General features: G+C 41.6%; 1 protein-coding gene across 1 annotated transcript; it reads left to right on the plus strand.

Moving 5' to 3' along the window:
* arhgef37 (Rho guanine nucleotide exchange factor (GEF) 37) lies at positions 1-27,484 on the plus strand. Its single transcript, XM_083980343.1, has 14 exons — positions 1-325; positions 3,410-3,918; positions 6,491-6,620; positions 8,190-8,337; positions 9,554-9,753; positions 9,965-10,095; positions 11,393-11,497; positions 14,433-14,546; positions 15,251-15,420; positions 16,980-17,127; positions 17,216-17,344; positions 18,866-19,061; positions 20,874-21,043; positions 26,493-27,484. Exons 2-14 carry the CDS (start codon positions 3,421-3,423, stop codon positions 26,706-26,708), a joined length of 2,355 nt encoding a protein of 784 aa, XP_083836469.1. The 5' UTR covers positions 1-325; positions 3,410-3,420; the 3' UTR covers positions 26,709-27,484.

Below are 27,484 nucleotides of genomic sequence, written 5' to 3' on the forward strand. Positions count from 1 at the left end.
TGTGTGAGGCCACCCGTTCCTCCCCCCCTCCTCCCCTGTTTTTCCTCTACAAAACAGCCGGCCCACCCTCCCTTCCACTCCCATCCCCCCTTTTTCCTCACACACTCATACACTGTGTTTTCCTCTGGCACACATGAGGTCCAGCAGCAGCAGCCCGCTCTGTGTGAGTCACTGGAGAAAGTTACACTGGCGTGTGTCTGTGTGTGTGTCAGTGTGTGTGTGTGTGTTTTCCATGCAGCAGCGTCTCCTCTGCAGCAGATTTCTGGACAGATCGTGAGACGGGAGATCGAGCTGCACTGCAGCTGAACCAGGGATCCTGCTCAAGGTAAGAGCAGCCTGATCTCATGTCTAATGTTTTATTGGTGCTTTTTAAAAAGAAGTCACTCTAACACACGTTGTTGTTGTTGTTTGTTGTTGTTGGGATGGTGAACAGTTTGTGCTGTGGTTTTGGTTTTGGCAGCCTGGAGCGGCGACAAAACTTGTTTTGCAACGTACAGAAAGTTTTTGAGTCTTGTTCATTATCGTCATCATCATCATCATCTGTCCTGCAGAGTGTTAGTGCTGCATTAGTGTTGCAAGAAACAGTTTACAGGGTTCCTACGCAAGTATGGAAAAGTATGGAATTTGATTTTATACATTTCCAGGTCTGGAAAAGTATGGACAATGGAAATTATTGTATAGAAATATATTTATCTTAATACTTATCTGGGTTTGGTCTTATCTGAAGTTATCTGGGTTAATTATTTTTGTACGCGCTATTGTACCTATAGCTACAATCTCCTGGAAATGATTTGGTTACATAATGGCATTTTATATAATGCACAACTATTTACTCAAATGTCACAAATTATTTGCATTTTTTACAGAGAAGTCTGGAAAAAGTATGGAATTTGGAAATTTCAAATGTATAGGAACCCTGAGGTTAAAGGCAGCCAATTTGGTACCTGAGTGTCTTAAAACGTAAAAAAAAAAATTAAATTTATCTATTTAGAGCTTTGAACATGGTTTTATGAACACTGCTTTTTCTATCTGCCTGTTACGACTTGTGCATAAACAGTATGGTTTAGAACAGGTAATATTTTCAATATAAATTACGAACTAACTAACAGACTGCAGGTATTTGTGCAGATTTTCACACAGTTTTTGAGTGTTAAAACTCAGTTATCCTCTTGTCTGGGTCACCATATGCTGTCAGTCCCTAAACCTTTAGTTGGAGGGAAAAGATAAATCTGTGAGGTCGGATTAGATCGAGATGAATGAAGACAGTCACAGTCACCTTGTCTCACAGTCATACATGTTCAGTTGTTATATACCCTGAAAAATACAATGCAATCTAGTGTTGTCATGTCGATAATCATTTAAAGAGAAATGGCAGTGAGATTAAAAGTATTGTTAATAAGTAGTGTATATAGAATACATTTCAACAGCCATCTGCATTAACACATTTTTACACTTTAAAAGTAGGGATTATTGCATTTAGTTTCACCCTTTGTGAGCCTAGTAGTAGGAATAAGATAAGAATAAAAAACATTTAGAGAAACCCAGCCACACATTTATTTATACCCGATGCGAAAGAAAATGTAAATCTGGAATTTTCAGAGTTTGTTTGTGTGACAGTGTTGCATGAATATATATATCACATAAATATTCTGTGGCTCACATTCAGAGGTAAAGATGTACAGCACATCTGAAAACATGCTGTCAGATACAGATACAGAATCAGGCGATGGTGCACTGACGCAACTCCTCCTCACACACAGTTTATAATTTAATCACAGAGTCAGAAAAGTAAAACTGTCATTAGAGCCTGGCCTTTAAAACCACACGCCGGCCGTTCAGCTGAACCGTGTAATGACTAATTTTCACAGCAGTGACTGGCAGCGTTACTGGCTCTGGTCTGTACGTAAGCCGCCTGCCAAGCCTCCCACCGCTGGCTCCAACATGTGGCGTTCCAGCTCAGACGACCCATGACAATGCATCTCCCCTCGTTGCATTTTTTTTTTTTTTTAGACAATGTAAACAAAGCCGATGCATCTGTCTGCTGGTTGATGCAGTTTAAAAGCCAAATGAACACGGCCGATGGTGTTGTGGTGATGTTTACTCACTTGTTTTTTTCTTTTTAAGTTGCATCTTTGGAGCTGATACTTACAGTTTCTGAAGTTTCTTGGCTTCACTTCCATACGATGGAGGTTAAATCAAACACAGGAGTGATGTGTTATCTGCCTCGAAGCTCTAGGAATTTGCACCAGATGTTTAGGGAAACTCCTGTCTGGCTGCTGTTAAAGGGCAGATGAAGGAAATTGGATTTGAATGGCATTAAAATCATCCCCATTTAACAAAATTTTCTGAAAAGGTTGTTTATTTCCAGCAGCTCAGCAGGTTTCATAACCTTATTCAGCATGTGTCGTTCTCCTATCATCTGTATCTGTATCTTTGTTTCACACAAACACACACTCACATACTGACGTAGCGTAGTCATGGTAAATGTGCTATGTTTCACACACCTCTGCCACTGCTTGGACAACACAGATGTGTTAATACAGGAAACATCAGTGACTCAGCTGTCAACAGTCTTCTCTATTGTTTCCCAAACTAAAGATAAGATAAGACTTTATTGTTAATAGGAAAAATGTGTCTTGGGCTAAAAGTAGCAACCACAGCTGCATATTACATAAAGCACATGACGATCTCACATGCGTAACACCGAAAATAGTACGATGATATACGGTAAATACAGAAAGATTCAACACTAAAGGAGTGATATTGCACATATATCTAACAGGCACAATACGTTATATAGTATTTAATTTATTTTCATATAAAGTATGAGAATCACATCTTATTCTTTATCTTTATTAATCCAAACATTCACTGTAATCCATCTGATCGATATAATAAAATGCTTGTGCATCTGTCGCCCATCACACTACTGGAAAAATTTGAAGGCTCAGCAGATAAACTGAAGTTTCTTGTTGGTCACTATAGAGAAGACATACTGTACAGGTGCATCTCAATAAATTACAGTCCAAAAGTCAATTTCCAGTGGTTCAAGTCAAACAGCCCCAACCAAGTTATGGTGTGCTTTTATATGGACATATGGAAAACATTTCCATAAAATAAATGCTTTGGTCTTCTGTAATATTCACATTTTTTGAGCTACGGTCTTCATTAAATGTGATCGCCATAATCATTACAATTAAAAGACATGAAATGCTTCATTCTGTGTGTAATGGATCAATATAATGCATTAGTTTCACTTTTTGAACTGAATTACTGACGTAAATAAACTTTTACATGATACTCTTATTCATTGAGATGCACCTGTAGTTCCTGTTTCTCATGTTGAGACATATTCCAGGTTTTTAAGTCCTAACACTGAGACACTGTCCTCTCTCTCTCTCTTTGACAGTGATCTCCATCATGGAGGTGCCCAGGAGGCCTCAGCCCTCCTCCCTCACCCTGCCTCTCCCTAAATCTGCGCTGTCTCAGCTTGGAGCCGTGAAGAAGGTCGTCAGGAAAGGTCCAGCGGCGGAGAAGCTCCAGGAGAAAGATGGAGCCACCGAGAGAAACCAACCAGGAGAGGAGACAGTCGGTGCAGAGCCAGAAGTGTCTGTGACTGTTGAAGAGGCACCGGATGAAACCTCTGAAGCTGCAGATTCAAACACTTCAGCCGTGGACTCCGGACTTTCCTCACAGGACAGCTTCAACGAGGAGGAGAGGTTGGCGCAGGAGGAGAGGTCGGCGCAGGAGGCCGAAGGCGCCAGAAAGAAGTCGGAGGAGGAGACGGCGGCGGCTAAGGAGCGAGAGGCCCAGAGACAGCAGCTGGCCATCGAGGAGCTGGTCCAGTCCGAGAGGAATTATCTCCGACTGCTGCAGGTCAGCACGGTGACCATCAGGAGCAACCTGCACAAACTACAGGTGGGTGTGAGGGTCAAAATGAACAGTCATCCTGTTTTTCATTGTCATTTCAATCTCAGGAAACTTATGAGCCCACAGCTGGATATTTAATTGACTTATTTTGTCCAAATTATCCTAATAATCAATTGTTTAGTTGGCATTTTTACTTTATATGCAAAAGTATGACTTTGTTGTTTTCTAGTCAGTCTTCTTGTTGTTTAAATGATGCACTGATCTTGGTCTTGGCTACAAAATCTGATTTATCGGTCACATTATTTGATTTAAAACTAAAATAATGCATTTGTTAAAGCAGAAGTAAGCGATCCGGTCGTTTTGGCTAACTTCCTGTCAGCCGATGGAGTTAGCAGTCCCCGCCCTCGTCCCTACGTCACCACATTCACGCGCATCCCTTGGCTGCACACACAGAGAGGACCGCCCCTTTATGCCGTTCTCTCTCCTCATTGGATAAAGGTTGTAGGATACAAGGAAAGTTTTCTCCTCGGCTTACAGCAGAGCAGAGTGACTGACAGACCCGTGTTTCGGACCAAACACTCTATATAAGTGATTGCTGTCGGAAGATACAACTATTTAAGACTTATATTAACACAAACATTTCGCTTACTTCTGCTTTAAGACTTATTTTATCTCATCATCCTCACAGTTGCAGCTACAAAACCTTGAGTGTCTGACTTCTACTGTGCTGATTTGCAAGCGCAAGATTGTCAGTTATTTGAACAACAACATTAAAGCACAGCTGTAAAAGTACCATTTATGATTATACAATATTGTTTCCCACATTGCTGTAGGATCAATATATCAACTATGGGCAATTTATTGTCACTAATTACCCCAGTGTGTGTGTGTGACAGGAGGAAGCTGGAGATCGTTTGGTGTTTCCAGCTTCTCACATCACGATTTGATGTTTTTTCTTTTTCATACGTGACAGTAAACTGAGCATTTGTGGTTTACAGCTGTTGGTCAGATAAAACTTAAACATCTGGAAACTTTAACGACATGTTAGAGACAAAGCAATGAATCAGTTAGCCTCACTTCAGCAGCCATCATCACAGCAGCTTGGTGCAGTTGGGGCCTGTGTCCAGCTCCAACTGCACAGCAAGAAATGTGCACAATACAAATCTGACACAAGAACAAACTCACTCTCATGTAACTAGAAGTTTGAAACCTCTAAAGCAGTGGTTCCCAAACAGTGTGCCGAGGCACACTGGTGTGCCGTGAGGCAAGTCCAGGTGTGCTGTGGGATTTTGTGACAACCATACATTAATATTGCAATATACAACTACACAAAAAATATTTATTTTTAATTTACTATCAGTACTTTGTATGCGCTCATTTCATAATACAGAGACAAACTCTATACCTAAAAACAATTCTTAAAAAACAAAACCTCAAAGAGAACCCCATATTTCGCACAATATGTTTCAATACTGATCAATCTGTAGGACCATGGACGGTGCAGCTTCCTTGCATTGACAGTTCTCTGTGATGACATTTTGCAAAGTTTCCACTGCCTTATTGTGACCTGTCTGGTTTAAATGGTTGTATTGCTGCTTTGATGAAGCCTAATTTGATGAAGTTTCAAATTAATTTTTTTTAAATATTTTGTTAATAAATATGATTTCGTGAGTAATGTAACCTAGTTGTCTTTGTCACATTTTATTTGGCATTATTAAATAATTATGCACATTTACAGATATTTTACATGATATAAGTGATAACACGTGTTATGAAGGCTATTTTGAACAATAGGTGTGCCTTGAGATTTTTACTTGTCCTTTGGTGTGCCTTGGCCACAAAAAGTTTGGGAACCACTGCTCTAAAGCAACATCAGCACAGCATCAACCGTTCTGCAGAGGCCGCTCGACGGTTTATCATCGTTAGCTTTTCATTACATCACCGGTATTGCCTACTGCCGCTACATAATCATTTATTATCGCCGCCGCGGTAATGAAATGAGGCCTCGTAAAAAATAATGAAATCAGGCTTTATGGGCTGTAAGGCTGAGTGTGAAAACGATGACACACAGAGGGAATGGAGAATGAAATGAAAATGAAAGGAGGAACAGACAGGCTAGATTAAAGGTTGGTGAGGAGTTAAGGGAAGAAGACAAACTGGTGCTTTACTGGGGAAAGAAAATGAAAGATTGAATGTGAATGAACAACAAAAATACAAGTGAGGGAGTATGAGAGAGGAGGGGAAGGACAGCTGGGGGAAGACACACGGAAGCAGCAGCAGAGAGGAGGAGGAGGAGGAGGCTGCACAGAGATGCGTTTAGATAAATGAAGCCATTGTCAGAGAGGAAAAGTTGCTGTTTTGTTTTCTGTTGCAATGTGCAGATTGTTCAGGCTCTGTGTGGTTCGTTCTCCCACTGTCGTCTCATTACAATAGAATGAGAGCAAAACAAAACGGATCTTTATCAGCTGTTTATTAGCATTTCTCCACAACAAGAGAGCAGATGCACACGCACACACTGTGGATATGTTATGTTTCAGCAATAAAATAACAATTTATGTTTGCTGGTGTATTTTGTAATGATTATTTGACGTTTTTCTGTCTTTGTGTCTGTCCATCTCAGCCTCCTCTTGCCAACCTGGACAGCATGTTCCTCTACATTGAGGAGGTGATGGACGTGTCCAGTCGACTCCTCAGCCTGTTGGACCAGAAGCAGGTCCGGTCTGGAGATCCTGTCTACCTGGAGACTCTCTGTAAGGATTATAACTTTATACTAAAAGGGATAGTTCAACATTTTTGGCAAATTGGCCCATTGCCATAATCCCTATAGTCATAGCAGTAGGTTCGTTACCTTTAATTGTCGGTGCAAGCTATTTTTAGAACGGTGGAGCAGAGCCGCGAGCTGCTCAGAGCTACGCTACGGAGGCTCATGGGATTTCTTGGTTTCCCTCATCAAACTCATCAAATACACAATCCAGCAACTCCAAAACGCTCTGGTGGACAAGTTGTGACCTGCAGATTCACCACACTATGAGATAATAACAGAACGTTGAGAGACAGAGTTGTTTTCGAGGTGAATTCATGCAAAACCGCTGATGAGCGTTGCCTTCAGGGACAGTTTTTCGGCAAGCAGTCTCTGTAATTGCCTCTGAAACAACTCTGTCTCGTAACATTACATTATTATCTCCTAGCGTGGTAATGAAACCAAGAAATCCCATTAGCCTCCGTAGCGTAGCTCTGATTAGCTCACGGCTCGGCTCCCCCGTTCTAGAAAAAGCTTGCACCGACAATTAAAGGTAACGAACCTACTGCTATGACTATAGGGATTATGGCAATGGGCTAATTTGCCAAAATGTTGAACTATCCCTTTAAAAGGGGGATCATTAAAAAACTCATTTTTTAATGAGTTGTATCATCCCCAAAGCTCTGTGGGTTTGTCTTTCTTATGAGCCTGTTCGCACTTCCAGGAACAGGAAGTGGTGAGATTGTCGCTGGTTTCTTCTGAGGTCAGTTGCCCTGATCACACTTGTTGACAGGAAACACATACAGTCTTCACACATCTCGGTGCCCTTTGTGCCTTTTCACATTCATATGAGAATGTAAACGAGTTCACAGAGGGTGTTTAACGGTCTCAGCGAGGTCTCTGCAGACGCTATAAGAGTTTGTTAAACCTGGATATTGTGAGAAACTCTCTGGACCTCAGTTTTCTTTTTGCATTTGTGACAGTATTAATCAGATTCATGTGCAATGAGTTTGTTTTACATGTATTTCAATATCGATAACAAATTCAACCTCATGCAGCTGCTTTAAATAAGAAGTTGTGACTGTGTTTTTATGAGAATTTAAACAAATGAAACTCACAGAGGCTCCTCATGTCATCTTTTTAATTAAACACAGTTTGTCTGCAGGATTCACTTTGATTCACAGACTGCTGATATAATGAAATGATACATGAACATGAACAAGTCATAATTATGTAAATGGGTTATAGACTCAAGATGATTTGATGTTTCAAATTAAAACATCTCTAAGTTTTATCTCCTGACACGATTTTTTATAATTTCCCATCATGAAGGCTGTTAATTAGATTTGTATGATGACACTTAACTGGACAATGACAGAGAGCGTTGTCCAGTGTTTTTACACTCCGTCCGTCTATAATTCAGACTGTGAGTGGTACTTCAATGAAAAGTGTTTTCATGTGTCATTTCAAATACAGAGTCTATATAATTTGATCTGTCAGCGTCTGGCCTCGTTACCAGAGGGGAATCTGAATTATATCTGAGTGTAATGAGTCTGCGTGTGTTTTTCCCTCCCGACAGGTGATTCGTTCCTCAGTCTGTCCTCAGACATCGAGGAAGCCTATAAGGAGTACCTGGCCAACTACAACAACGTCACAGTGGTGGAGAACAGCTACAAACAGAAGGAGGGGCTCTGGAACGAGATCGTCAGAGTCATCAAGGCCTCGGCGTACGTTTTTATCGCTTTCTGTTCTTTCACACTGGGAAAAGACACAACATATTATTAAAGGGGAATTGCCGTTTTTTACAATCTGGACCTTATTTCTAGCATAAAACGCATTGCGATCATTTACTCACCCAGATAACTTTGGTGTCATTACAAGTCGTTCCGAGAGCCGCATATATCCGTATAATGCGAGTCTACAGGGCAGCAGAATGCAGCCTCTAATATTTTGTTATGATAGGCTAGTGCTATTCCCCTCTGAGTCCGGGGTTAGCTGTTATCAACATCCGTGGTCTGTAGGTTGACCTACTAACCTCTGACCTGGATGATGATCTTTCCTCTCTCTCATGCAAACTGTAAAAAAAAAAAAAAAAAATCTTTCTTTGTGTGTGCGATTCTCTTATCTGATCTGATTATTTATTTACTTCATTTTTATGATATCACAAATTGACTATTATTCCGATATCTGGTCGTTTGTGGATTAGCTGGGGTTAGGAGAGCTTTGTCTTGTGTGTGTGTGTGTGTGTGTGTGTCGGTGTGTGTGTGTATGTATGTAAGTTCTGCATTGTGTTACAATGTATTTGTTTTTCTTTTTATTTCTTTACCTGACATTGTATCATTGTATCTTTTTGTGGAAGGACCCCCTCGAAAATGAGATGATTCATCTCAAGGGGCTATCCTGAATAAATAAATTCAAATTCAAATATCATCTCTGACCGCGGCGCGTTGCTACCGCTAATGCTATGGTTTGTTTCTGCGTGTTTCTGACTTGTCGGAACAAAATGAGCAGCTGGATGAAGTTCAGCTTCCACAGGCTTCCTCTCCGCAGCCTGGACTCACTAAAGCTCCGGCTAGTTGCGCTAAAAATGGACCCGAATGCCGAAGTGGAATGATTATTATCAGAATGAGCCGGGCAGCGCTCAGAGATGACATCATCCAGGTCAGAGTTTAGTAGGTCAACCTACAGACCCCAGATGTTGATAACAGCTAACCCCGGACTCAGAGGGGAATAGCACTAGCGTATCATAAGACCAGACCATCATAAGACATAGACTTGCATTATACGGATATACGCGGCTCTCGGCTGGAGCTAATTTCATCAGAACGACTTGTAATGACACCAAAGTGATTGTATTTTATGATAGAAATAAGGTCCAGATTGTAAAAAACGGAAATTCCCCTTTAACCGGGCGTTGACCGTTCGTGCCGTTTGTCTCTCCAGACCTGAAGTAAACGCCACCTCTCTGAGTTTCTTCCTGGTGATGCCGGTGCAGCGGATCGCCCGCTACCCGCTCCTCCTGCAGACCATCCAGAAACACACTGACCGAGCTCACCCGGCGTATTCCCTCCTGGAGCAGACGGCTCACACCTCCATTGCCTTAAACTGTCGCATCAATGAGTACAAGCGCTTCAGAGAAGTCGGTGAGACGGCGCTTCTGCCAAAATTCTCTGATCCCAACACATAATCAGATAAAAGCAACATCAGACGGCATATGTTGGGTTTTTTTTATTATTATTTTTGTACCAGTTCTTGATAAAAATCTGCTGTGCTAGAGCCGAACTCGAGCCCAATTAAGTCGCCATCTGTGTCTCTGGCTTGTCTCTGGAGTAACCGATCCTTGTGTTTTTACAGCCGACAAGTACAAGAAGACAGAAACCCTAACCATCAAGGACAAGATCAACCGGCTCAACTCCCACAGCATCGCCAAGAAGACGGCGAGGCTGAGCCAGCAAATCAAACACGAGACTGGAATAGCACATAAGGTGAGGAGGACACGGGTTTAAATAGCACGCTCTCTGTTCAGCGGCGCCTGAACAACTCCAGGCAGCGGATCTGTGACCGACTCTCAGCAGGAACCAGGCACCAGGCTTTAAAGAAGCCTCGCCCATGAGAGTAAATGTAAAATGCATTACAGTGTCATAACCTCAGGAGGCTCACAGTATTGTCCTCTGAACCATAAACAACTTATCAGTGTACACACACACACAAACATCTCCCTCCAGTTAAAGATTAACCTACAAGGAGAAAAATGAACACCTGTTACTAAACCTGTCATTTACTCTGGTCCTCTGCACTTTGCTGCAACATGGTGACACTAGTCAGTCACTAATGTTGATCAAAGTGTTCACATCCTTCATTTCGACGTTTTTACATTTCTTAAATTCAGCTCTCATAAAACTAGAACTTTGAGGAAAATTTCAATGTTTACAGCTTTTACAGGTTTTGAAAACGAAAAATCCTGTGTCCCTGACCAAGTATAAACAAACTTTTCTGAATTATAATCCTTCTTTGATTGATTTTGGAAAATATTTGCACATTTTGATACTGAGGATTTTTTATCAACATGAACTGTGAGCCATAATCATCAAAAATTAAAACAGAAAGAAGGACTGAAATATGTGATGAATCTAGAATAGATATGAAATGAAATCTCTTTTTTCCACAATATTCAAACTATATGAGTTGCACCTGTATGTTTAAGGGATCTGACTTTGAAAAGGTTTTACATTTAAAGTTTGCTCGGTTTCTCTGCATTACAATCATTATAAACGCTCTTTTTTTTTAAATTTATTTATTTAACTTTTATTTATCCAGGTAAAATGTTTGAGAACAAATTCTCATTTACAAACGTGACCTGGCTCTTATAGAGGTTATAAAGGACACAAAGCACCTTCACCATGTGTCTGTGGTACAGATAATGAATCACAACTGTTGTTTTTATAGAGTAAAGCAGTGAGGGAGAATGGATAAAGCTCCATGTCTTAAAGAAAAAGTGTTTACAGGGAGTCTGAGGCCGGGTACAGGTGTTTGTAATGATAAACTCATGACTCTGTAACTGCTGTGCAGAAAGAAAATGGTTATGATGCAACTCAAGTGTTTGAAACAAAAGTTTTTTACTGCGACATGTTTGAAGCATTTATCTCCTGTGTTTTTCTGGCTCATGTGACCAAAACAAGAAAATAAATGAGGATTATGGATTTGTTTTCTGAAATGAAACTTAAAACTCTACAGTTTATAGTGTTTATCATACAGGATAAATTCCTTGTGCTTCTGTTGCAGCTGGTGGACGAGGAGTTTGACGCCCTGGAGGGGTTCTTCTACGTCCTGGAGCACGGGATCCTGGAGCTGCTTGAGAACGTGGAGACCTACCTGCACCACCTACAGGTGAGCAGCAGACTTCAATGCATGGATAAAAAAAATACATTTACCGGTAGTTAAACTGTTGCTGATGTGTTAAAAACCAAAAACCATATTCCTTTTTCTATATGACGAATGGAGAAGTGAAACAAAACTGAACGTATATTCTTGAGCATGTGTGTGGATGAGTCACTGTGTAAACTCAAACCCTCCTCCAGTCCCTGAGGTTAAACTCATGAGTTTTTATGTATTTTTCCACTCTAAACTTATCCTCTGTGGAAACAGTTTCCCTCTTTCCTCCCAACTAACAGGAACCAGCACTGTGTCCCTCTTCTTCTTCTTCTTCTTCTTCTTCTTGATGATTTCTTACTAATAGTAGGTCAGTTATTTTTTCCAGGCACACCCAGTTTTCCACATCCTTGGAGTATTTAGTTTTCTTGTACAATACATTCACAAAGCAACGTGTTTTAAAGGGATAGTTCAACATTTTGGCAAATTGGCCCATTGCCAGATTCAAAAAACACAGGATGAGATGTAAATTTCTGTGCGAGCCCCTACAAAAGAACTGGTGGACTTGCCGGTGAATAGTGGATAGTAAGTAGGTAAGTCAAATTTTGGGACGCATCGTCAGTAGTGTTCCTCTGGCTCATTGGGCCATAATCTCTATAGTCATAGCAGTAGGTTCGTTACCTTTAAAGAGGAACTAAACCCCCAAACCACTTTTTTCTGCTGAAAACAAATATATTTGGGTATAAGGTAGTGTTGTCAGTTGATTCTGGTCCAACTTTTGACATTTTAGTCAAAATATTTCAATTTGGTGTATTTTGTAGTAAAAATGTAGAGTGACTGCCCTCTATGGGTTGAAACACGGCTATTACAATCGAATTTTTCTATTGGCTGAGATGGAGGCAGATGACGTTTTGGAGGCAGCTTTCGTCACCGGCCACCAGCTCCCCGACCAATCAGCACCGGCTGCTGCCTGCCGCTAACGGTTGCTAGGCACTCTAGCTGCTCTGCTGCGGCTAACAGCTGCTAACAGCTGCCTGAATGGGAATCGTTAGTGCGGCCGCCGCTGGTGCTAACGAGCCGTTAACGAGCTAACGAGCCGGCGGATCAGCTGTAGATGCACTGTGTCAGGGCTCCTAGTAGTGTCCACTAGGGCTGCCCCCAAATAGTCGACCAAGCACTGGTCGACCAAAAAATCATTAGCCGACCACAATTTCATTGGTCGATTGGTCGCAGGAAAAAAAAAAAAACATTTGGAGCCGTGTCTTGTCAAAATTAAGCCAACATCAATGACTGAACTGTATAGGAAAGGTTATGGGGCTTTTATTTTGAAGGGCCAGATACAGGAAGTCGTTACGTGACACTTTTTTTTTTTTTTTTTTTTTTTTACAAGGCACGGCAGTCTCTCTCGTATCACCGCTGTTTTCAACCTTAGCGGTGCTGTCTGAGCTCCGGTCCCGTCCCACAGCGCTCACCAGTCAGTCTCAGTGTCACGGAGCGGATCCATGATAGTCCCCGCTGCAGTCAGAGACCCGCACCCATAGACAGTCTATGCCCACACCCATAGACATATGTCTATGCCCACACCCATAGACATATACTATGCCCGCACCGCTCCACGCCGCGGACCCCCACCCCCGCACCCCCGTCACACAGCCTGAGCTCAGTAACTTTTTACCCTCCACATCTACTGTGTTTATTGGTGATAAACGGGCATTCTGCCGGTAATAACGGTGAAACACGACCGGCTTGTTGTTGAATCTCGGACCCAACACGGCCGGAGTCACGAGCATTAATTAATTAATTCTCAACCTGACCGCGGGCACAAAAAAAAAAAAAATTATTAAAAAAAAAAAAAAAAAATTTTTTTTTTTTTTTTAATTTTTTTTTCCCCCTCAAGGTGGGGGGTCGATTAGTCGACTAATCGCCATAAGTGACGACTACTGGTCGACCAACAAAATCTTTGGTCGGGGGCAGCCCTAGTGTCCACGCTACTAGTGCTGTTAGAGTCGCTCGTTAGTAGCTCGTTAGCGCTAGCAGAAGTGTCGATGTGTGTTTATTACTTTTTTTTCTCTTTTGTGTGATTTCGCGGGTGTGAATGGGGCGCAGGGGAGGGGGAGGGGGGATCGGAGAGTGCTCCTGAGTCCCGCCCATAATCAAGGCATTTTTTGAATTTCAAGCTTAGAGCACGTCATCCAAAACTGAGGGGTTTAGTTCCCCTTTAATTGTCGGTGAAAGTTTTTTTTAGAACGGCGGAGCAGAGCCGCGAGCTGCTCAGAGCTACGCTATCAAACTCATCAAATACACAATCCAACAACTCCACAACGCTCTGGTGGACAAGTTGTGACCTGAACATTCACCACGCTATGAGATAATAACAGAACGTTACGAGACTGGGTTGGTTTTTAGTGCTGACCCGATTATCATATTTTCATAATCGAAGCTTCGCGGACATAAAATCGATTTTAATCGAAGCTTCGATGGCCGCGGAGGTGCGCGATTGTGGGGGGGGGCGGTGGCGACGACCGTCCAGGATGCCAAGTAGCCTATTCATTGTAATGTAACAAGTGCCGATGAGAACCGGTATCAAAAGGGAAAAAAGGAAGAAAAAAAAAACAATCGATCGCGGACTTCATGATCGATTTTCCATGGCAACGAACGAAGCTTCGAAGCTTCGATTTTTTTGGGTCAGCCCTAGTTGTTTTAGAGGTAAATACAGAGACTGCTTGCTGAAAAACTCTGAGCAGCTCGCCGCTCTGCTTCGCCGTTCTAAAAGTAGCTTGCACCAACAATTAAAGGTAACGAACCTACTGCTATGACTATAGGGATTATGGCAATGCCAATTTGCCAAAATGTTGAACTATCCCTTTAACAACGCCTCATTTAGATATGTTGACTAGTTTTTTGGACATCTGAGCAGAGTTTGACTGCTGCTTCTTCTTCGTTGGTGTTTCAGGGGTTCCTGGCCTGCAAAACAGAGGAGTTTGACTTGGACATGGACGGAGAGAAGGCTCCTATCTGCTACAAGGAAATCACCACAGCGCTTCGACAGTGGATTCTTCCCACATTTGTGAGTCTGCCCAACATCATCTGCCAGACATTAACAAAACAACTGTACATGCAGTCCTGTCTTCCTGTCCTGATGCTGGACAATACATAACGTGTCACTAAAAAGCAGAATTGCGGCCTTGAATGATGAGTCTGTATATTTCCCTTCACTTCCCTTATCAGCTAACACTAATGACACTCACTCATTCCCAGCAAGAGGACACTTTTTTTTCCCTCAACCTGTTTGAAACATCCGACAACATTAAATCCAGTTTTAGAACAAACAATAAAGAACTTGGAAATGTTATTGATCAACAGAGCTAATGAGCCGTTAACTTAACAAACCAGCCACACAAACATGCTACCAATTATAATTTTGTTGACTTTTTTTAAAGAATTGCAGTATGCAAAACGTACAGGTCAAGAATGCAGAGATGCAACAACCTCCAGCTTCGTTTGAAGTTGCCTAAGACTAATAGGCTGAGGCATGTTAATTAAGTCAGACAAAAGTTGAAAAAAACCTCGTTGATGTGTTTAGGAGTTACAATCTAAAGTTTTAGTCTTGAAACTTACTTGCAGCCTGCAAAACAATTACTTTGTCCCACCCCTGTTTAAAAGCATCAAGCCTGAAGTTGAGCTGATGTTAAAAACCACCATATGTGACCAGAGAACATCTATGTTTACCTATTTTGACTGTAATGTACATTGTTGTTCTGATGCCTCCAGGAGAAGAGGATGAGGACGCTGATCCACAAGCCTCTGTGTGCGCTGCGTGACCTCCTGGTGGGCCCGAGGAACCTGATCAGGAAGAGGCTGGACAAGCTGCTCGACTACGAACTGATAGAAGCCAAATCCAACCTGAGCTACGAGGAACAGGCTGTGGCCAACACCTACAGGTAGACAGGGACAGAGATGGTTTTATTAGATCACAGTCTGAACTCTGGAGGGGTCACATGAAGGAGGGGTCACAGGGGTCAAACCTCAAGAGGGAGTGAGTCTTTACCCAGAATGTGAACTTTACTCTGTAACCATGTTTCCATCCACTTGTCGATCGAATTATCTGAAGATCGATAAAAATATGAATGCGAATAACACCGGTTCGAGTGCGTTTCCATCTAAGACCTTCAAATTGAATTGAATCAAATCAAATGTGCTGTTTTGCAATCAAATTGCAAGAAAACGATTTGACATGCCAATATAAGCTGTTTCCATTCATTTCACCAGCCAGGTTAAGTTGGTAAATAGGCTGTTGCACAAGTTATAGGCTACAGGCTGGTGCTTATAATGCAACATGCCTGTCATCTAAACACCACTTTGATGCAGAGGTGGTTTGTGATCGGCAGCGCTTCAAACTGTTCTGAAAGATTGTGACACTTACACGAAGCCAGTCTGTCCGCATGTAGCTACTACTGCATCTTTGTTTGTTTACTCCCGCCGTGTCTTTGAACAGCTGGGAAAACATAGCGGAATTCACGTAAAATATGATCGCAACTCACATTTATTCAGCAAAGAACTGTTTTCCTCTCAAATTTTGTCTCATAAACTTTGTATCGACCAAGAGAAAATCCAATGAGATCGACCGTATTAACTTTTTATCGATATTCATGACATTTAATCACATTTTACTGTCTCCATAAGACATTTTTAATTAGATATTGCTTAACGGAATAAAAATGTGTGGATGAAACATGGTTTGTGATCTCCTGACCCTGGACACTCAACATCGTTCTCTAAAGAGTTATATTTCATAGAGCACGCTTGTGAAACACTTAGAAGTAAATTTCAGGAACTACTTTTGTCTCATCATTATGAAGACATTGTGGTTATTACCCAGAGACTTATTACTGGTATCGATGAGTGATGTGCACTTCTAGTGTTGACATCATTGTGATGTTGCTGTTCTGTTCATTTGTCTAATTTTGAAGTAAAAGTTGTTTTAATTTGAACTTTTCACCACTTTTATGAAGCTGTTCATTAGAGTGGGATCCAGTCTAATGAGCTGTTGAAATGATTAATAAATGATTTTTAATTTAGTCTTAAGTTAAAACTAAATGCAATCAGCCACAAAATGAGTGAACCTTCTACATTTACCAAAGCAACTTAAAAAAAGAAGAAGTCAGAATTGACTACACCTTCACAACATTTACACTATTATGGACACACAACACACAGTCTAAACAAGTCCAGCTTCCACTGAGTCCAACCCAGTCATAGTCTGTGTGGAGACCACGCTCTACTGTATATTTACTGCCTCCTCCTCTGAGTCACCACCAGCTACACAATTACAGCCTCTGGACTTTGAGCTTGTAGAGGACGTCTAATGAGAGGGTTGAACATCTTTTAACCCAGTGCAGCCTTTTTTTAAGTTGTCATCAACCAGCTTCAGTTCACATGTAAACATCCATTTTCTTCTGCTCCTTCTTCGTCCTCCTCCTCCTCCTCCTCCTCCTGTCAGGACAATCAACACTTTGCTCCTGAATGAGCTCCCCAGGTTTAACGGTTTAGCGCTGCAGATGATGTGGAGCATGTTGGGGACGTTCAGCTGTCTGCACAGAGACCTCTCCTCGGACATGGAGCAGCTTTTCCAGAGCTTCGCACAGCAGGTGGTGGAAACATTCATGACTTGTAAAAGGTCGAATAGGCTTTTCAGGCTTTGTTTTTTATTTGGTTTCATCCCCTGTCTTTTTCCAGCTGCCCCACAGCTCTGTCAGCCCTGGTGCATTCTGGGAATGGGCGGAGTCGGCAGTGTTGGAAGGAGCGAGGCGGCTGGAGACGCTGTGTCGAAGTGTGGAGGACACACTCAACACACCTGTGGTCCAGGTAGGAGTTGAAATGGTGCCGTTGTGTTAGATTGTCGACCAACAACATGCACTTTTTCCTAACGAAGGAAACGTATTTAGAGATTTTGTTTAAGAGATTAAACTTTATCTGTCGTATTTACTGTATGTAGAAAACTTGAGGTGTTTTGTGCAACCAAGATAGATAACATTGGTGATCAACAGACTGGGAACAAAGTTGTCACTGAGCCTTGACCAGGACAAAACCTTCTCATGACATAACCAGATGAATGATAAAAACTTACAATATGACAATAGACTAAAAGAAAAAACAGTCCTGAAGTTGCCTCCAGATTTGTCTGTGTCTATAAGTTTTTGCTTGAATGAATTTGGATAAACAGTGTGCGTTACTGCTGTCTTTTTACTTCCCGCTCCTTGACCTTTTATCGTTCGTCACATTCCTCAAACCTGCCCGGCGACTCCCATCAGTGACCTAGTGACTGAGCAGGGAGCGCCGTCATGACAGGTTTTTGTTTCAGTTTATAAAAACAAACCAGCAGCAGGTGACCGTGTGCCAAGTCATCACAGTCTTTTATGTGTAACTATGAATAAGCAAGTTTCTGAATGACGTTTGTCTTGTTCTGCAACTTTATACAATGACTGTGTGTCACATAAAGTCATGACATAACATCAGAAATATTTTGTCTTCAGATGAGTCTAGCCTGTATGGTAAAAATGTAAAGGTTTACATTGTTAAAATACTGAACTCTGACCGGTCAGCAACATCATGTTTTTGAATTTAAACAATGTTAACCTGCAGAACCGAGGATTCCTCCCTTAAGGTAGAAGCTGAAGCGCCATTTTCTATTTTTTACTGTGAAACTCAGTAGAAGTGACCTTATAATTTCAGTTTCTGAGTAGAAATAAAGTGGAACAAGCCCTGCACCCAGCTGATTCACTGTAAATAAACAATGCAGGCTCCTCCTCACAGGGTTGGAGCACCTGCTGCACTGATTTGCGTATCAACAGCAGATTAACTCCTTAATGCTCGAAGGTGCAGAGTTCATCGACAGGTTAAGAACAGAATATCACAAAAATATGACATGAATGATAAATGAATACACCAGTCATCTTATTACAGAGCTTCATTGTATTTTGTGGGGGAAGATTTTGACTTCTCAAAATGCTGACTCTGATTGGTCAGTAACATAATCCTCTTTAGTTTGAATAATGTAAATCAAGATTTCTGACTTAAAATAGGAGCTGAAACTAAGTGTTTTCTATTTTCTAGGAAGGAAATAACCTGAAATGGCCCAGTTAGTTTAGTTCATCAATAGAAATTGACCTCACAAGTTCTTGGGTAGCTCAGTATACCTGGTAAAGTCAATTATGTTGGCTATTTTTCACTTCCCACTGTTTGGTAATGTGGAATTTCTTACTTGTGTTTCTACATTGACCATTTTCTATTCTGCTGAGATCAATCTTGTCATTTCTTTGTTTTTCTCATGTCTAATCAATAAAATCAATTTCATTTCTCCATGTCTCTCTCCTTTTGCCTCGCCAGCCTCTCAGCCCGTCCTCTCAGCGCCGTCTCAAGCAGCTGACGGATAAGCACGGCTCCGGAAAGATCTACCAGGTGATGGGGGCGGTGGTGGGCAGCCGGGACCTGGACCTGAGCCTGGCCAAGGGGGAGCTGGTGGCCATCATCAGCGAGGCCGACACCCGGGGCGACAAGCGCAGATGGCTGGTCGATGCAGGAGGTACGGTCGGCAAAACACTGCAGCACCAACTCAACCAAGTGTTGCACACAAAGGTTCACACAGTGCAGACGACCACAGAGGTTTCCTGCTGCGGCTCAGAACGAACAAACGCAAGCTGCATTTCTGGTGTTAGAGCAACTTTAACTAACACAGCCTAATGGGAAAATGCTAAATAAAACATGGAAATGCATTTACAGAGGGATCAGGAGCAATGACTCATTATGTACATTTACATAGGAGGAGGAAAGTTAGTGTGGGGAACAAAGAGGCCTCCAGTTATTACAGTTTTTCTTTTGGCTCATTTTTCGAAACAGAAATTACATTCTAAAAACTCTAAGATCATTTGGCAAAACAGTGTTACAGTTCAGCACAACACCATAGCTCACTTGCAAAAGTGCATATCTCTCCTAAAACAGTTCACTCATGTGTCAAAACTGAATTCCTTTCTCATACAAGTAGTCAGTGCCCACAAAATGTATCGTCCCTTTGGCGTTGTGTCACTGCAAGTCAAAATGTTCAGATGTTCTGTCACTATGGCAGAAGAGCATTGGAATATCCCTCATGTCCACCTCTCAGTCTTGACCCAGGGCTTCATTGACAATAGTTACTGTACTAGTTTTTTTTGTCTAGCTGACAGAATACAATTGTGTATAAAACTGGAAAAAAAAAAAGATTTTACAGTAACAGAAGCCTCCAAGGTTTGACATCACACATTGCACTGCCAGGGATAGGTAGCCATTTTTATTCACACATAAAGTAACTTCCATACATCAGAGTAAAAAGAAAATGTATACAGCATAATATACTGTAATATAAACACATAAACAAAAACGGAAAATTATATGTAGCCTACATTGCTGTAAATAAATGGTATTCATGGCATTATCTTCTTGATTTTGACAATTGAAAAGACTATTGTGCATGTGATGACTCAGTTTAGATCAACAAGATCTATTCATTTGGAAAGTGTGCTAACTGCAGGCTCCTCTGTACTTAATCATTTGCAAAGATGTACGAAGACATTTGCAATTTGATGAAATGAATGAGAAATACAATTCTGTTGTGAACAATTGCCAAGTGGTTTGGAGGTTTGTCCGTGTTGTTTTGAGAATATAATTTCTGTTTTGAAAAATGAGCCAAACCAATGGAGAAAAACTGTAAGATAAACAGAGGGCGATGTTGCTGATGCCAGTGCAGCTTTTCTCGAACGCAGCTCATGTCTGCCATCTTGTGGCTGATTAGCGTCATTACTATGAGACGCTGGTGGAATCAATTAGGGCAGTGGCTCATAGATGATGGTGTTTTTCATGAGATGCATGTTATGAATATTGAATTGGTGTAAAAAAAAAAAAAAAAAACGGTACTATAGTGATTTCTGAAAATGTCTGCTATTGTCATTCAGTCTTGATATTTTACCTATGAGACTGACAGTTGTTTTTACAATTTAAATTCCATTGGGTTTTATATCAATAAAGCAAAAAAAGCAAATAAAAGCAGTAAAAACAAAACTATGGAAGGAAAAACAAAAGAACAAATGGTCAGGTAGAGCAACAGACAATGATCAACAATGACATATATTCAAAATATGTCTAGAAAATACTATAACATGGTGACAGTCCCACATGTATTAAGATCATAAGTTTCTCTACACAGATTATTTGACTGACTGTTAACATTTAAGTTTGTTAAATTGTATTACTAAATGATTCCTAAGTAAATTATGAATTTAAAAAAAGCAAACATTGTTTATGAAACATAAATATGTGTATACAAAAGAAAAATGCCAAACTCTGGCTCATCTCTAACCTGCAGGAAGAAGAGGTTACGTTCAGTCCTCGAAGCTGATTCGTTACCATCAGCCGGCCGAGGACCCGCCTCCTTCGCCGCACCTGACGCTGCCGGAAGGCGTGGCGGGGATCAGGAGACACTCGTACACCCCCGAGAGCCGAACGCTGACGGTCATGAGCCAGCCCTGCTTCCAGGTGAGTGACCACAACAACACAGGCTCCTCCCACTCCTCACAGGCTGGAGCACCTGTGTAGAAACGTTAAAGGGATAGTTCACCCACAATTGAAATTTCACTCATTATCTACTCACCCTCATGTCGACTAAGGGCTAGGAGAAGTTTCAGAGTCCTCCCGTGGCTTCTCTGAGTTACAGGGGGTCTCGGCGTAGCAGTGCATGTCCATATAACGGTTGCAAATGGATACCAACTGTCTTCGTAACAAAAAGACACACCAAAAAACATCCAAATACCTCCATGCTGCTCGTATATAATGTCCGTCTTGTATTGAAGCCCCGAAATGCGAAATTGTCCCGAAAAAAATTAAATAAGTCTATATTTCAAGCTTGTTTTGTAGCGGAAGCTTCTCGAAGCTCCTCTTCCTGGTTTCGTCAAATTTGGATGAACTGCGAAGAGGACAGACCCTGGTTTGGGAAGAGGAGCTTCCGCTCATTTGGTTTGCACCAAAAAACATCCAAATACCTCCATGCTGCTCGTATGTAATGTCCGTCTTGTATTGAACCCCCGAAATGCGAAATTGTCCCGAAAAAAATTAATAAGTCTATTTTTCAAGCTTGTTTGTAGCGGAAGCTCCTCTTCCCAAACCAGGGTCTGTCCTCTTCGCAGTTCATCCAAATTTGACTAACCAGGAAGAGGAGCTTCGAGAAGCTTCCGCTACAAAACAAGCTTGAAATATAGACTTATTTAATTTTTTTCGGGACAATTTCGCATTTCGGGGCTTCAATACAAGACGGACATTATATACGAGCAGCATGGAGGTATTTGGATGTTTTTTGGTGTGTCTTTTTGTTACGAAGACAGTTGGTATCCATTTGCAACCGTTATATGGACATGCACTGCTACGCCGAGACCCCCTGTAACTCAGAGAAGCCACGGATAACTCTGAAACTTCTCCCAGCCCTTAGTCGACATGAGGGTGAGTAGATAATGAGTGAAATTTCAATTTTGGGTGAACTATCCCTTTAACCTTAAAAGATATGACTCGCGCTCAGATACACGTCATCTGCTTTATTGATAAAAGTATGGATGCCCTGAACACGTTTATTTGTTGATACCGATAATTTATGAATGAGATCAGCTGATACTGATCATGTTTGCATTGCAGATGTTTGTCGTTGTGATAACGATCAGTTGGGGCTTCGCTAATTAAAAATCATCCCTAATTACTCTGCGTGTGTAGAGTTGACTGATCTGTTACTGTAACTGTGTGTGTGTCTGTCGATGTTAACATGTGCACAAGAGAGTGTGTATCGAGCTACATGCAAGTGCATTCATATGTGTGTCAACATCTGGAAGTGAAGTTTGTGTGTGTGTGTATGTGTGTTATAAATGGGAAGGTCCATAATTAGCTGTTTAACCTTGTAAGTGGGTTACTGTGTGAAAGGTTGAGAGTTAATTTATGCTGCTGGAGGCTGAGATAGAGCGTGTGTGTGCGTGTGTGTGCGTGTGTGTGCGTGTGTGTGCGTGTTTGTGCGTGTTTGTGCGTGTGTGTGCGTGTGTTTGTGCGCGTGTGTGTGTCAATGACTGATTTACATGGGCAGCACATGGGCGTGTGAGAGGTGGTGTCGTAGCTTGTAAATTTGCGATGGTTTATGTGGATGTGCACATGAGATTTAGGTGAGTGGAGGAGAAGTGATATCGCATTTGGAGTGTGTGTTTGTGTGTGTGTGTGTGTGTGTTTGTGTGTGTGTGTGCATGCATGTGTGTATCCACATTGCCTGTTAAAGTGAGTGATTGCTCCAGTGACCTTTTTATAGAGGCGGTTTCTCACCCCCCCGCCTCCCCACATCCATGCCTCGTGACCCTGAGTCTGCTCATATATACAAAACACACACACACACACACACACACACACCATCAGGCCGTGTCCTCACTGTAGCATTTAATTTAAAAAACATATTTTTTACTTCCTGTTCTTCTCTTCTTTCACCCCCCCCTCTTTCCTCCAAAACCACTCATATTGTCCACAGCAGTAAATTGAGGTTATCAGAAGATTGACAGGATCGTTCTTTTTGTTTGTGGCGAAGCAAAATGAAAAATGATTTACGCCTGTCAACCTTTAGAGACAAGGAGATGCAGCTGTAACATTTAAGTGCCATATTTGTCTTTTGACTGCAACTTTCCCTGTGATTTTTTTTTTTTACAGCCTCTTCTTCTCTCATCTCATCTGAGCTGGGATGGGCACATGAATATTTAATTAACGATATTTTATAATTTTTCTAAGCACCTCCATCCTGAACTTTGTTAAAAAGAGGTTTTTCCCTCCTGGAGCAGACTCTTGGCTCTTTAACCAGGGTTTCTAATTAGATAATTAATCAAATCATGTGCAGTAACAATATACAAGATTTGTTTTTAAAGGGATAGTTCAACATTTTGGCAAATTGGCCCATTGCCATAATCGCTATGGTCATAGCAGTAGGTTCGTTACCTTTAATTGTCGGTGCAAGCTATTTTTAGAACGGCCGAGCAGAGCTGCGAGCTGCTCAGAGCTACGCTACGGAGACTAATGGGATTTCTTGGTTTCCCTCATCAAACTCATCAAACTCATCAAATACACAATCCAACAAATCCAAAACGCTCTTGTGGACAAGTTGTGACCTGCACATTCACCACGCTATGAGATAATAACAGAACGTTACGAGACAGTGTTGTTTTAGAGGTAAATTCATGCAAAACCACTGATGCAAGTTGCCCTCAGGGACAGTTTTTCAGAAAGCAGTCTCTGAATTTACCTCTAAAACAACTCCGTCTGGTAAAGTTCTGTTCTGCTCCGTCGTTCTAAAAATAGCTTGCACCAACAATTAAAGGTAACAAACCTACTGCTATGACTATAGGGATTATGGCAATGGTCCAATTTGCCAAAAATGTTGAACTATCCCTTTAAGACAAAATTACAATGTTAACTCTTGTTAAAATTTGAAAACACGCCTGTTAGTGCAAGAACCTGAGCAAAACATGTTTGTAGTGGTTGTGTAGCAACTCACCTCAATTATGCACAATTTTATGCCATAATGAAATGTAAACGGGTTGAGTTATATAAACCGGAGAAAATTAGCTGGTGAGACCAAAACTGCTTCTGCACCAGGCTGTAAACATGTTTATTTCTGCTGCGAAGTCGTCTAGTGGTCATTCTTTTCTTTTCTTTTTTAACACCTGGGTGTTTTGCTTCATTTTCCAGTCCTGTACGAGTTATTTACGCTTTTGTCTCTGGTGCACTTTTAGTTTCGGAGAAGCTCTCTGGCTTTTAAGCAGATAATAATTTTCACCTCTGTAGGTAATAAAATGTAGATTGCTCTAATTTCCTCCTGTTTGTGTCGGTAGCCCTGCTGTCTTCAGAACAGCTGCATCATCGCTGCTGGCAGACATCCTGAAAAACAATATTAGCATTAATAAATTAAAGTCTGGCTTCTCTTCAGATCCACAGACAGTCCACCCATCACATGCTATCACAAAGAGGAGCTGATTAGCCTCCGCTGGCGGCAGCCGGTCCCCACCTGGCTCCTGTAACATGAATCACTCTGCAGCCACTGACAGTCATGGTCACTTCACAGGGCTTTTTTTTTTTTTTTTTTTTTTTTTTACATTTTATTTTAATGTTCTCTCCTCCCTGTCTCTGGCCCTGAAAAAATGCTAATTAAATGCTAATTGGTAAGTGTCGTAGCTGAGAGGTGAGCTGAGGTGAAGGGTTTGATAATGACACTGAGCAGCCGGCTAAACTCGGCTATTAGCGCTGCAGGAGCACTCTGTCATACCAACACCGGCCTCATTATGGAGCCGGAGAGAGAGAGAGAGACGATGAGATGGGATTTGTCAAGACATAACTAGTGGGCTTAACCTTTACAGGGAATATTACAATGATTTGTGGTTGTGTTAGTGTCTGTGTGCGTTTACACTTGTACGTGTGTGTGTGTGTGTTCTCTGCTGCTGACCCATTTCTTGAAGTCCTGTTTTGTGAATTTTTTGCACTTTGAAAATGAGCTAATACAGCATGCTAGGTGTTACCACCACGCCAATTAGGCCGACTTTAAAAACATCATAAAATCATATCATTAGTGGCCTGGTGTCACAGGTGAAGTTTAAAGCAACTAGTTTCCATTTTTATTAAAATTTGGTGGTATACACAACACAAATCATTAGTTTGATTAATGTTGAATCGCTGCTTTCACTGAACTATTCAGTCGCACAACAAAAATTCAAAGACCAACATAATATCACATCACTTTGATTAATTTATACATTAATTTATCTCCCAGTTCCAACTTCCTAAACAACACTAACTATATAAATGTTAAAAGGCTGTGTGTGTTACCTTGTTAGCATGCCAAGTGTATAATTGGCTTGCTAATATCCAAATTAATTTATCATAAAATCATCTCGTTGGTGGTCTGATGTCGTTTTAGTCAAAAATCTGAAGTTTAAAGCAGTAAGCTTTCATTGTTATAGGCTACACATTGGTTAATATCAATCATTCATCAATCATCAATCTTCAATCATAATAACCTTGCTAACCAGCCAATATCCAGTTTTCTGCCAATGGCTGAGAATATAAAGCCCAAACATAGCGTGCACGTTGCCCTCCGGTAGTTAACATCGTGGCAATTTAGCGGTGCTAACATGCTAACATCGATGCTGAGCTCAGAGCAGAGCTGAAGGCTGAACAGCTGTAATTGTAATCCAGTGAAAACAAAGATGTTCCACCAATCATTCTGTTTTCTGTTGCATACTTTTACTTTTGCTTCAACTTTAAAGGGATAGTTCAACATTTTGGCTCATGGGATTTCTTGGTTTCCCTCATCAAACTCATCAAATACACAATCCAACAACTCCAGAACGCTCTGGTGGACAAGTTGTGACCTGCACATTCACCACGTTTTAATATAATAACAGAACGTTACGAGAAGGTGTTGTTATTAAGGTAAATTCATGCAAAACCGCTGATGTATGATCGTATGTGTGTGTGACTGATTCTTTGTGAGCTGTTGACCACACCTGAATTTCCTTCGGGATCAATAAAGTAAATCAATCAATCAATCAATCAATGCGCGTTCCCTTCAGGGACAGTTTTTCAGCAAGCAGTCTCTGTATTTACCTCTAAAACAACTCTGTCTCGTAACGTTCTGTTATTATCTCATAGCGTGGTGAATGTGCAGGTCACAACTTGTCCACCAGAGCGTTGTGGAGTTGTTGGATTGTGTATTTGATGAGTTTGATGAGGAAAACCAATAAATCCCATTAGCCTCCGTAGCGTAGCTCTGAGTATCTCGCAGCTCTGCTACGCCGTTCTATAAATAGCTTACACCGACAAACAAAGGTAACAAACCTACTCCTAAAACTATAGGGATTATGGCAATGGGCCAATTTGCCAAAATGTTGAACTATCCCTTTAAATCTGTTGTCGTCTCTTGCAGGTATTGGCGGCCTACGACTTCACAGCCAGAGGAAACCACGAGGTCTCTATCCGGGCTGGGGAGCCGATCCGGGTCCTGGAGCGCCACGACAAGCGAGGGAACCCCGAGTGGAGCCTGGTGGAGGTGACGACGGGGCAGAGAGGCTACGTGCCCTCCAACTACCTCGCCATCGTGCCCATGGGGGCGGGACCACCGGGCTGTTACCCACCCTACTGAAGAGAAACAGGAAGACGTGTGTGTGTGTGTGTACAGTAGGACGAGGCTTTCACCAGCGATGTCTTCACGGAGCTTAAAGCAGCAGGTTTGTGACGAAGCTGCACCTGCGTCTCGAAGCTAACGCCAGCATGACGACCATCAATCATCCTGATTTTCAGTGTCAGAATCAGTTTTCAAACAGAAATCAGAGCCACTGAATAATCTATAATTATGCAATGCTACTGTGTGAGCACTAAAAAGGCCAAAATCTGTGAGTGCACTGCTTCGATCTAACAACTAGAATCTCCAAATTTCCTACAACTGTGTGAATCAGTGTGTTGAGATTTACAAAATCACAGGAAAAGAGAAAAAACAAGTGAGGGATCACTGGCTTTCGTCTTCTTCTTCTGCACTAACTAACTGTTTTTAAACATCTCCCTACAACGCCATCCATGTTCTCCCCAAAATTACATGACGGGGCGACGGTGTGTAAACATGGCAGAGAGTTGCGTAGCAAAAATAAGCGTTTAAAAAAAAAGGTGCTGGCTCGAGCAGCTGCAACATGTGCAATAGAAAACATTTGTATATTTGTACAGCAGTCGTGAGGTTTCAGTGTGGACAGTGAAACCTGTGGACGTGGAAAAAGCTCTGATACATGAACAGTGTTTTAGGTCGTTTCTGTTCTCGACTTCACAGAATAATTTGACCTTTTACCAGTGTTAATGTGCGTCGCACTGGAAATGAAGCGAAGTGAAGGGAGCAGCAGCTACAGATCTGTCGGCTCTCTGCTCACGGAC

The sequence above is a fragment of the Trachurus trachurus genome (assembly GCF_905171665.1).
Source record: "Trachurus trachurus genome assembly, chromosome: 10".
Lineage (NCBI taxonomy): Eukaryota > Metazoa > Chordata > Actinopteri > Carangiformes > Carangidae > Trachurus > Trachurus trachurus.